This window comes from Ovis canadensis, chromosome 3, assembly GCF_042477335.2.
Source record: "Ovis canadensis isolate MfBH-ARS-UI-01 breed Bighorn chromosome 3, ARS-UI_OviCan_v2, whole genome shotgun sequence".
Classification (NCBI taxonomy): Eukaryota; Metazoa; Chordata; class Mammalia; order Artiodactyla; family Bovidae; genus Ovis; species Ovis canadensis.
In genome coordinates, this window is record NC_091247.1 from 142287915 (window position 1) to 142300039 (window position 12125).

The following is a 12125-nucleotide window of genomic DNA, read 5'->3' on the forward strand; positions in this document are numbered from 1 at the left end:
TCCAAAAATAACCAGAGACTGAACAAAGGACTTGGTGATGGATGCGGTAGTAGCAGGATCAATCAGTTATTTATTAAGCACCTGCACATGATTCAGAGAAGGATAAGGCATGACCCCTCCCCTCCAGTAGCTGTATTCTAGTTGAAATAAAGGAAACACACACATGAAAATGCACTATACGACCTCATTCAATTTGTGTTGAGATCCACAGTATCAGTGACCAGGTATTTTCTTTCTCTTTGCTTCACTCATCTGGATTTCATTTCTAAGGTCACCTCATTTTCCAGAATAGCTGCTGAAGTTCCAGTTATTGTCTCTGCATTCCAGGCAGCTGGAAGCAGAAAGGAGGAAAAAAGGTATACTCCCTCCCTTTAATGATACTGCTCAGAAGTTATACACACTACTTCTCTTCACAAACCACATGGTCACATAGCCACATCTGAATGCTAGGAAAGATGAGAAATATATTAATTCTTTGTATTACAAAAAAATTTTTTTTCCTGAAGTTGATTTACAATGTGTTAATCTCTGCTGTACAGCAGAGTGACTCAGTTATACACATATATACGTTCTTTTTATATTCTTTATTGAATTTAGTTCCCTGTGCTATTCAGTAGGACCTTGCTGTTTATAGAAATGTATTAACTCTGGGTTGCTAAGTGCTCAGCTAAGCATTGGAGGTTCATTAATAAGGAAGGTGAGAAGAGGCTGGGGATAACAAGCAGGTCTCCACCTTATCATTCTTCACATATAATTATGCTTTGGAGCTCAAAAGAGGGACTGAGCTATGTCGGGTAGTCACAGAGTTGGATTTCAAGTCCAGTGGTAATAGGCAGGGACTCAGAAGATTGCGGAAACATAAGTTACAAGTGAATCCTATGACTAGAGTAGCTGCTCCTAGAGAACCCAGGAGATGATGAGCTGGTCAGAGATGCTGCGGCCAACCTAGAAAAAGTCTTAGCTCTGAAGCTGTTTCTTATCTGAGATGCTGAGAACAGTCAGCCAAGGAGTTTAGGCTTTTTTGTGTAAATGGTAAGGAGTCAGAGATTTCTGAACTGAAAAGAAGCATAATTTATCTTATGTGCTAGGAAGTTTGGAAATTCCATCCACATGCAGGCTGGAAGCAGGGACACCAACTAGGAGTTTATCCCAGAAGGTCAGGCGTGTACAAGGGCCTATCTGATGGTGCCCATGGGAGGAGGAGAAAAGGTATGGATGAGAGACCCTGGGAGGGCACACTTGGGTCCTAGTGAGTAATGGCCTGTGGTCCGAGGAGAGAGAGGAAAATGTCTTTTGTGGGGTGTAACCCCAGAAATGTTGTGTCCTCTCGGAGGTAGCGCTGCCTAAGGGCTCCCCCTGCGGGAAGGCAGAATATGGTGAAAAGAAGGGTCAACCTTGGTTGGCTACACGGACAATGTGAGTCTGCCCCAAGATGCCTTGGCTTTGGAAAAGCCAGCGGCCCCCAGCAGAATAGTTTCCATTCTGCGTAACTGGGGAGTGTGTGGGTCTGGCTAACCGCGAGCAGGGGCTGAGGAGCCAGCACACAGATCAAGTTGCTGTGGCAGTGGTGTTTTTAAGCTGGGGCTCGGGGCCCGTAGCTAACAAGAGTTCTTCTATCCGAGATTGTATGCTTCTTGACTGAGTAGGCCAAGAGGGCGTCCTTAGCCAGGGCCAGGTTACCTGCCCAGGTTACCTGATGTCAGGTGTAAGGCTGACGGCGTGGCAGAGAGTAGAGCTAGGGGGCTTTGCTGGCGCTGGGGACCTGATTGACTTCCTGCACCAGTTCAGGATCCAAGGTGGGAGTTGACCATGGTGAGGAGGAGGCCTCGGGGTACAGTTGTATTTGGATAAAGCCACCTCTTCATTTGATTGACAACGGCCTTCCAGGACCTCGCCTTTACCCGACTTCCCTGGTGTGAGTTGCGGAGCTCAGCCTGAGACATCTGGCAAATCCATCTCTTTTTCCTCCAGGCTGCTCAGGGACTTGGCCCGTAACTGCTCAGCAAGTCATTTCTGGTTATAGAGTCATCAGTGACCACAGAAACACGTTCTCCAGACAGGGCTCTGAAAGCTGGCTTTTCTCTGGTAGCTTGTCCCCAAAGTGATAGCTTCAAGCAAACAGAACCAGAAAGTCAGCTCGAAGCCGCTACAGACACTTAAGTCAAGGAGCACCAACTTTTCCGATGTCTCGTCATGAGGCACTGCGGTGAATTTCCCGCAGGTCGAGTCGGGCAGCTCAGGCCTCGAGGAAGCCGTGTGTGTGGTGAGCTGTGTCACACGCAGGAGCTCCTGTGCTGGGGCTGCACGTGGAGGGAGGGGAGGAGGCGGGGGAGCTGCTCTGTTGAGGCTGTGGGATTTGGCAGCACCAGGGCTCCAGGCCTCGCGTCTAGGGAGGTGACTGCTCCTGGTCCACTCCTTCCTATTCTGCAAGTGTTCACCCCGCTCCATCATGGGCAGGGTTCCCTCTTCCTCCAGCCAAGTGTCATGAACTGTTCTCGTGATTTCCTTTCTGCCGCAGGGCACTTCTTCTCCCAGAGCCTTTCCCAGTTGACTCGGGCTCATTCCAGGCTCTGTCTGTGTCGTGTTATCTTCTCCAGACCTGAGCTCTGAAAAGAAGGATGGGAGGGAGGAAAGCGAGGAGAGCCATCCTGAGCTTCGTCTCCTAGGTTGGCCGCAGAGCCTGGCTCGGCCTGTCTGCGGGGGCTGCATTGAGACCTGGCTGCTGAGCCGGCCCACTTCCTCCCTGCACTACACCCACCGGTCACAGGGCTGGGGAAGCTGTGCTTCCCATATCTGGACCTTCTTAATTTTAGCTCTTGGACCTTTGCTCAAACACTCTGATTTTTTAAATTTCCTTCTGCCAATATTGTAGTTTTGGGGGGCAGTTGGAAGAAGCTGTGCTGAAAGAGTGAGATAAACAAACAGTGACGCAGAGGCGGTGGCGGCGTAAGCACCCGGCTGGGCCTGCTGTCTGGGCGGGCCGGGTGGAGGAGGCCTCCCGCCCTGCACACTGGCCAGCTGGCTTGTGTTAAAGCGCTGGCTGAAAATAACTCTCATTGTCTGGGAGCTGCTACTGCGGCAGGGCTGGCTATGGCCGCTGAGGGGGCCGGGGTAGCAGGAATGATGCCTCCCACCTCCTTGGGCTCCTGCCCTTTGGGAGCAGCACCCAGCTGGCCACAGCTGCCCGTACTGCCCACCAAGAGAGACACGTGGAGGGGAGGCCTGGCCACTACTAACCCTAGGTCCATTTGGCGGCTGGGTGTGGGCCTCTGTGCCCAGTGTTGCCTGCTTCTCCATTGACTTGGGGGCAGAGATGTTGGTTTGTGAGGGGCTCCTGGTGGGAATACGGTACTCCAGTTGCTCCTCCAGCAGTCTCCTGGACTCCCACACCTCGTACCTCCTCACCACCTCTCCTCTGCCATCCGCATAATGGACTGATCTGCAGATGTCCGTGAGGACTTGCTGGCAGCTGTGACCAGGGGCCAGGGCTCAATAGCATGTGGTGCCTGGGACAGTACTTCATTTCCCCTCTGGGGAGGATCTAGACTCAGCTTCCCAGGGCTCCCTGCCCCATGGGCTGAGCATGGTGACTGCGGCTACCGCTCCAGGGAGAAGTGGCCAGCCGTAAGGGCCTCGGTGGGGAGGTGGTTCTGAGAGGGAAAACATTAAGAAAACCACCAACTCACATTCTATATTTGCTCAAAATGAACAGCCCCTGCCTGCCCTTCCTTAAGTCTCCAGAATCCCCTTTGCAGGAACATTTCAGCCATCTTTCTTTCTCTCCTCAGAGGAGCTATGCCATTTTAGCCTCTGATCCTGAAATTTATCATGACTGACTAGGACCAGTAGAGGCAGCTGGGAATTTTGGGTGGTTCCTATCTCTGTTTGTTGGGTTTTCCCCAGGCTTGGCCCAAGGAGACTGGCAGAGGACGGGTGAGTCCCAGCACAGGACCCACAGCTTTGAAGGAAACTCCAGCCCCACCGGTATTTCCCTTCCCCTGCGGTGGGAAGGAAGCGAGGAGGGGCTAACTGGCTGGGGGTGCAGGGCAGGAAAGGGAAAGGAACCTCTGTGACCAGAGCCAGCTCCCCCTCCTCTGGTTCTCTGGGGCCAACAGGGTCGTGTGGGGAGAAAGGAAGCCTCGCTGGGGGGACTGGGCCCTTGCTCCCATGGAAGGGGTTGGCCCCTGAGCTGGGTGCTCGGCCTGGCCTCAAACTGGCTGTAAACCAGAGCTGCCTTGCTGGAGAAGCATCAGATCCACCCCTTTCTGCTTCTTCCTGTTATAGGTTTTTATTTTAGACTTCTGGCTGGTTCCCTCTGATTTAGGAATCCGTCCCAGAGTTGCTTTGAGTCTGAGTTCCTCTTCTCCGGTCTCCCTGGAGTCTCCCCCTCCCTCCCCAGGACAGTGATGTTTTACTGCCTCCTAGTCTTAGAAGTGAAGGATCAAAGCAGGGGTGAGGGGTTGCTCTGTCCTCAGAGTGTTGAAAAGCAGAGCGGAAGGAGGAGGGACAGAGGCAGGAGTAGAGGACAACCAGGGAGAGGGCAGGTCCTTGGGGTGTCAGAGCATCGCTCAGAGTTTCTAGGAGGAGCGGGGAGGGAAGTGTGTTGAACACCCACAGTGTTCCAGACTTACTCGGACCTAAAGTATTTATCATTTAATCCTCATAAAACCCTGTGAAGTGGTGAGATTACCTCCGTTTTGTGAATGAGCTCTCTGAGGTTCTATGACTCTGAAGAGCTTCAAGTCGATCTGGAGCTCTCTGGTTCCACATCCAGTGTCCTCTGCTCCAAAACAGCCGAGTCTCCTTTCTCTTCAGCGAGGGGCTCCGAGAGGAGTTAGCAAGAACTCAGCCCGGCTTCTGCCTCAAGAGAGCCTGTGCTCAGTGGAGCCACAGCAGGAAAATGTCAAGGAAGCAACCTCTGACTGAAACCGGAAGGAAGGTTGGCAGGTTTGCTCCCTGGCTGTCCCCGGAACTCAGGAAGCTGTCCTTCCTCGGGACATTGAGCCCTGCTGGCCTCACACGCAGTATCTGCTGGAAGCAGGGGCCCCGATGCCATGGCCTGGCGGGGAGAGAACTGCCGAACCCTGGCCCTGCCCATGATGGGTGGCTCCCACCCCTCACAGTCCATGGCTGACTTCTTGTGAGTGCTGGAGGCTGGGGAATTCCCCCACCCACTTCCTTCCCCATCACACTTCACTTACAAAGGAGAGGAAACTACCCTCACTGCTCAGAAGCGTCACCCAGAGCTCTAGACGGGAGGACGTGGGCCTGTGGTCAGAGCTGCTTCACGCTCCTGCCCCTGGTTTCTGTTTGCTGGCATCCCTCTCTCCTGGGCATCTCAAGTCTGGCCAGTTCCCCGAGGTTCCTCTTCCATGCTCTTAGGCTGGAGTTCCCAGAAGTGGTGACCCTGCTTCGTCTTTGAAGCCCCGGAGGACCAGACGTTTTCTCAGTGGTTCACCTGGTGGGGAAGTGTGAGGCCCCAGCGGCTGAGGGAGGAAGTTGGTGTAGACGGGATGCGATGTCTGCCACAGCCCGACGAGCTCCCCCTCCCCCTCCCGAGTCGCCTGCTTCCAGGGGAGACTACCGTTTTCTGCCTTCAGACAAGGGAGAGAGGGGCAAGAGGACAGTGAAGCCACCTCAGGCCGTGCGCAGAGCCAGAACCAGGCCTGGTCCCACGGGCTCTGCGGGCTGCAGCCTGGCCCTGCTTGGGTGGGAGAACTTGCTCCAGGCCACCTTTGGTCTTCGGTCCCTGTTCTGTGGTGGCCTCCTGCTCCTGTCCTGCTGGCCACACAGACACGCTGAGATCGGCCCTTAGCAGGGAGGTCCCAGAGAGAACACCTGGGGTTCCATTTGCCTGTCCGGCCAGGCCTGCTCCATCGGCAGTGGGGCGGATTCGGTTAGCCCCTCTTCCCTGCGGAAGCTCAGGCAGACTCACAGAGCGGGAGCAACCATGGGGAGAGGGGTGACGTGGTGGTCCCTTCCCCTTCTTTTCTTGTCTTCTGGGTTTCTAAATTCTTCCATTTCGAAACACTGAACAGAGATCCCAACTCCACTTCCTTTTTCGAGTCATAACGACCCTGTTTCCAGCCAGAAGCTTGGCCCAGAGCTTAGAACCAGAACCTGTTCGTTTTTTTTAATTTATTTATCTTTGGCTGTGCTGGATGTTTGTTGCCGCTCAGGCTTTTCTCTAGTTGCACCGAGCAGGGGCTACTCCCTTGGTTCAGGGCACAGGCTTCACATTGTAGTGTCTTCTCTTGTTGCAAAGCACAGGCTATAGGGCACACAGTCTTCAGGAGTTGCAGCTCAGCCCCCAGGCTCTAGAGCACAGGCTCAGTAGTTGTGGTGCACGGGCTTGGCTGCTCCATAGCATATGGGATCTTCCCGGATTGGGGATCATTGACCTGTGTCTCCTCCATGGGCAGGCGGATTCTCTACCACTGAGTCACTGAGGAAGCCCCACAGATGGGACCTCTTCACCACAGGTTTACCGTCAACTTACTCTCCACTTGGTGCCTGTCATAGGGTTAGAGATTATTAGGGGTTGGCGATCATATGAATAATGGTACAATCAGTCCTTTAGATGACCGTGTGTATGTGTGTGTGTGTGTAAGTCGCTTCAGTCGTGTCCAACTCTTTGTGACCGTATGGACCGTAGCTCACCAGGCTCCAATGTCCTTGGGATTCTCCAGGCCAGAATATTGGAGTGGATTGCCGTGCCCTCCTCCAGGGGATCTTCCCGATCCAGGGATCAAACCCACGTCTTTTGTGTCTCCTGAATTGGCAGGCGGGTTCTTTACCACCAGCACCATCTGGAAAGTCCTTGAGCATACAACTGGCTTAATAGCGTGTGTGTAAATAAATACCTAATAGATACATGTAACAGAAGTAAATGATGTTTAAGGATTTTCTTTCAATTTCTTAGAAAACAGAGAGCCTACTCCCAGGATACTCTTGCTGTTTTTGGAATAACTCAGAGCTGGTATGACTCCTCAGGATCCCGGGCACATACAATTTGTGTCCCCAGGGACAAGGATATCAAGGGCCCAACAGAGAGAAGCCAGGTGGTCGCGCTTTGTTTACCTGGAAATTAGAGCTGAGCTTGGAGCAGTAGGTAAGGGAGAGGAAGATGAGAGGAAGGCCTTACAGTGACCTGCAGCCAAGGCAGCTAGACTGGTTATAGGAGGGGCTTGGCTGGGCCGGAGTGGGAGGGGAGGGGTAAGGAGGGGACAGAAGGGCTGCTGGTCTGGGTGGGGCTTGCCCCCGGATGCCGTGGCTTTCATTCACGTACGCCTGTGTTCCTGTATTCATTCAGCAGATGGTAGTGAACAAAATAAAATGACCCCTGGTCTGTCCTGTACTCTCAGCTAGAGTGTCTCAGTGAGGGGCTGGGACACTTCACTGTGTCTTAAATAATTGGGAGCTGTGTCATAAGTAATCAGCACAAATGATTAAAGTGCTGAAATCTTGTAAACTGTTACCTTAAAAACTTGAGCAGTTATCTTCATGTTGATGTTCTGCTCATTCTTGGTGTCCTGGATGCGAAGGAAAGGGTTAGAGTTGCAGCATCTGCACAGGCTATGTATGGGTGGCTCAGGATTCACCCGGGGGGGTGTGTGGTACAAGAAGCCTGCCCAGCTCCCAGGCTGTGGGGGAAAATTGATTGATGCTGTCACTTTAGACTGGTGACTTTCAAACTTTTTTGACCTGTCCCATGTTAAGAAACACATCTTATATTCTGTGTGTGTTTCATTCATGAAACAAAAACTTTGTGAAACATTATTTATACTTCCTAATTGCAATCAATTCTGATACCTTAAATTCTTGTTCTATTTTAATCTGTTCATTCTCATTCAAAATAAAGTTACTCTTGACTGACTACACTGATTCCTCAACCTGTGGTTTGGAAAACGCTGCTCAGCCAAACTGAACCAAACGTGAAGGGGAAACAGGAAGATGGTCGTGCCCCTCTGAGCCTTCCTATTCAGCCATGGAATGTCGGGTGAAACCTGAGGGTTCAGGCGTGAGGGAAGCCTGTCAGCCCTATTGACTCAGGTTCTCTCCGCAGAGTTCCATGAACCTGCCTCCTGACAAGGCACGGCTCCTGCGGCAGTACGACAACGAGAAGAAGTGGGACCTCATCTGTGACCAGGTACAGAGTTTGGGACTGGAAGTGAGGCTGGGCACAGTGGCAGGGCCTTGGGCATTAACCGCAGCCCTGGGGTCCCTTGAGGAACCCTGGCCTGGTCTTGGCCTCAGCCCATGCTTATTTCCTCTTCTAAAAGCACTTTCCTAATAGACACAACTCATGCGAAGAGTTGACTCATTGGAAAAGACTCTGATGCTGGGAGGGATTGGGAGAGAAGGGGACGACAGAGGATGAGATGGCTGGATGGCATCACTGACTCGATGGACATGAGTCTGAGTGAACTCCAAGAGTTGGTGAGGGACAGGGAGGCCTGGTGTGCTGCAATTCATGGGGTCGCAAAGAGTCGGACATGACTGAGCGACTGAACTGAACTGAACAGACACAGGCTTGTAGCCCAGGTTCCCCTCGAGCTCCCACAGAGCACTGTCTTCATTTCTTCCCAGTGAGGTTTGTTGAGCTGTGAGATCTGCTGTGGAGGAGTTTGGTGGTTTCCCCAGCAGAGCTTGTTTCTGCCTTTCCAACCAGGGTGAGGTCTGTGCCTGGCTGAAGAATCCAAAGCGCCATTTGTCTTTCACTCTGCTCCAGACCTGGTGAATAGCAGCCTTTTCCCCATTACTTACAGGCCTCTAGGAATGAGAAGCCCCGGTCCTCTAGTCTTCTGTTCCCAAATCTCAGAATGTGAGGATTGGAAGCTCTTTCTACATGAAAGTGTTTAGAGCCGGAAGAGAAAAGAGATTTTTCAGTTAGCTTAGAATCAAGAACTCACACCTGTGGCCTTGCTTTTTTCCCCTGTGTACATTTGAAGATGACAGATCATGAGTTTTTGAACTCAGACAGGCCTGGCTGCAAGCAACCTCTTAATTTTTAACACAGAAAATTACTTTAGACTCAGGGTTACTGGGTCTACTCAGTAACTCAGAATTACTCATCGAAGGAGGAGAAGATAGCAGCAGAGAAGTACCTGAGGAAAAGTCACGGAGGGGAACTTACGGTGTGGGGGATGTTAAGGGCCAGGTGACAGCTTAAGGAGTCCCCTCACATCAGACACTGTGGGCACCCTGCTTCCTCAGCACTCTTCTCAGAAGCCTGAGTGTCTGCGTGCACACACGTGTTTCCCTCACAGGAACGATTCCAGGTGAAGAATCCTCCCCACACGTACATCCAGAAACTCCAGAGCTTCTTGGACCCCAGTGTAACTCGGAAGGTGAGGTGCGAAGCAGGTAGCCCCATCTTGCTGTCCTTTGCAGTCCTGTGGGCTTTAGGGGCAAGCCCTGTGGCGTGGGTCAGGACTGTTCTGAGCAGCAGGAGCTGGGCTTCTGTGTTCTGGGCTGTGGGGGAGTGGCTGGCTGGAAGCAGATGGAAGGACCGTCACCACCCTCTTGGGTGCCTTCCCTTTCCTTTTCTGCCCCTTTTGCTTGCATTGTAAAGTTGGCTTGGGGGCCCCCATCAGTGACAGAATCCTACATTCACAGAAATTCAGGAGGAGAGTGCAGGAGTCAACCAAAGTATTGAGAGAGCTGGAGATCTCACTGCGAACCAACCACATTGGGTGAGTCCACCCTTGACCGTCACAGCCTTTCCACGTGGCCGCTTAGGACCCGGCATCCACTGAGGAGAGTTTGCCTGTTTATCTCCTTGCTGTGGGGCAGAGCTGCCTCTTGAATGCTTTTTGGTTCCCCAGAGGGCTTCAGACTGTTCCTTTTCTGGCTTTTCTCCCCCTCAGCTCTGCCAGCTGCTGACTGGATGCTGCTGGCAAGCCTGGGGCCTCTCCTGGGGTCCTCAGTCTGTGGCTTTGAGTGGAAGACATTCCCACAGCAGCTGAGACTGGAGTCTGCCTGTGGCCTGGGGCTGGGCCAAGGGAGGCCCAGAGAAGGCTGGGAATGGGGGAATGTATTGCATTGGGTTGCTGAGACCTGGTTTGTGGACTGTTTGGTGCCCAGAAGACTATTTGCTTGATTATAAGACAGTTTTAGTTCATGAGCAGAATCAGCTTCCTGAAACAATCAGGGAAGATCTGAAGCAGGTGGACCAGATGCTGAGTGTCTTCTGTAATCCCAGACCCAGGTCCTGTCAACCTGTTGCCGGGGCCCCTAGAAACTACATGAGTCTTTTTTTTTTTCCCGGAGGAGTGGGGAACCAGGACCTGCTGAGCAGGCACAGGTCTAATGTGTGAGATACAGGGAAAGAGCTACAGTCTTGGATTCGTAAAACTGTAACCAGCCAGGGTAAATATAGTGAAAGTGAGAGGATGAGAGAGAGAGCAAGCGCGCGCGTGTGTGTGTGTGTGTGTGTGTGTGTACACAAAGGACAGGGGGGGACTCCTCACTGTGACAGAGAGCTGCAGGCAGTACTACAGATCTGGCCTGCTCATTGAGAGCTCACAGGAGTGAGAAGTCTAGCCTGGGGTGGAGGCGGGGGTTGCTGGGCAGGTTCCAGCCCCAGAAGCAGGAGTAGAAAGAGCCAAATGACATCATCTGCCTTCCCCTCCCGCCCCGCCTGGGCTTCTAGTGCAGGCTACCTGAATGCAGTCAGCTGCCTCCTGCAGTCATGGGAGAGAACAGGAAAGGGACCATTGCTGGCGCAGTCGCTGTGCTTGGTGGTCAGAGCTGGCTTTCACACCTCATCCATGAAGCATGAGCCACACATTGAGAACTGACCAGCTAGGAAATGTGTAACTCAGCCTTCACCTTTATTTGGTGAAGCTCAAGGAAGGAAGAACTGCAGTGGCCCATCAGCTGCCCCACGTGTGAGAGCACGACACAGATGACAGCTCCAAGCTCCACCTTGCAGTCATCCGGAGGGCCTTTACCCCTCCCTGCTTCCTGCTCCCTCACGTCCTCCTCACCGAGTCCTGCTGCATGAGGAGGGGGCTCTGCTCTTCCCCCGAGAGGGCTGTGGAGCAGTGTGGGACGGTCCCCCCAGCCTTCCGCCTCTACCTGCTGCCGTCCCCTCTGGCCATCGGCCAGGCTCTGAGGCCAGAGCAGCGTGGTTCCCAGGCCCAGGCCTCTCAGCAGCTGGCACACAAGCTAGAGATCCCAACCGGCTCCTTGGTTCCCAGGAGCATCTGGCATTTGAGGAGCTCCTGTCATTTGAACTGTGCTCCCCTGGTGGAGTTACGTGGGAAGGCCAGGACGCTTCCTGGATTTCTGGGCAGGAAGAGTGTGTCAGGCTGTCAGGCAGGGCTGTGGGAGCTCCAGGGCGGTGGGAGCCCAGGGCAAGGCAGCAAGAGGGTGACCCTGCCTCCGAAGCAGCCTGATCCACCCCAGGCCCTTGGAAGATGGGGACTCGGGCCTGGAGCGGGACAGGCTGGGAAGCAGGGTTCCAGAACTACCCCAGCTCCTCCTCCCCCTGGTTTGTGTGGTTTCACGGCCTTGCTGAGGTGCCCTTTGACATCTCCTCAAAGTGTCAAGATCCCGAAAATAGCAGTGGAGACTCAGACAGGAAATGAGAAGGGGGCGGGGAGCTGGAGAGCAGACAGACAGGAAACGGGAGGCCTGTCGGCCCCCAGAGAGGAAGCTAACTTCAGGCAGCTCCGGTGTCAGTCAGCCTCCTCCGCCAGAGCTTGCTGCCAGATCTCTGCCGGGCCTGGCGCTTCGGCCCGGCCTCTCTCTGCAGCCCGGGTGTGGCCATCCAACATGGCGCTGGTATCCCAGCTGTGGGGGAGAAGCGGCCTCGGGGGGCTGTTCGGCACAGCTGGCCTAGAAAGAACCCCAGACTCTCAGAGTGAAGAGGGCACAGGAGAGTCAGGGTTTCATCTGGAGAGTTTTCTTTCTCTTGGGGTGCTGTGTGTCTATAGGACAGGAGTGAACCTGTCCTGTAACAATCCTGGGACTTGCTCCTGACTTTCCTTCCAGGGATGTCTCAGTTCGAAAGGCTTGCAGGCAGAAGGGTAGAAGTACCCCGGTCTGTTGTCTGTCTTCCTGCCTCCCAGGTTCAGTCCCTTAGAGGTCACAGCCATTCCAGAGTTACTTGAGTTCCC

The 12125-nt window shown here is 53.4% G+C and overlaps 1 protein-coding gene and 1 long non-coding RNA gene across 9 annotated transcripts in view; one reads left to right on the forward strand and one right to left on the reverse strand.

The window, feature by feature from the left end:
• FMNL3 (formin like 3) overlaps positions 1 to 12125 on the forward strand; it is a 52593-nt gene that overhangs the window by 23529 nt on the left and 16939 nt on the right. For all 8 annotated transcript variants that reach the window (XM_069580802.1, XM_069580804.1, XM_069580803.1 and 5 more), the window contains exons 2-4: positions 8066 to 8149; positions 9270 to 9350; positions 9619 to 9695. In XM_069580802.1, the coding sequence (XP_069436903.1) occupies positions 8066 to 8149; positions 9270 to 9350; positions 9619 to 9695 (242 nt within the window). The remainder of the gene's footprint in view (positions 1 to 8065; positions 8150 to 9269; positions 9351 to 9618; positions 9696 to 12125) is intronic.
• LOC138435790 (uncharacterized) lies at positions 51 to 5185 on the reverse strand. Its single transcript, XR_011255233.1, has 2 exons — positions 4691 to 5185; positions 51 to 2606 (listed from the first exon to the last, which is right to left on the reverse strand). It is a non-coding gene; the product is annotated as an uncharacterized lncRNA (long non-coding RNA).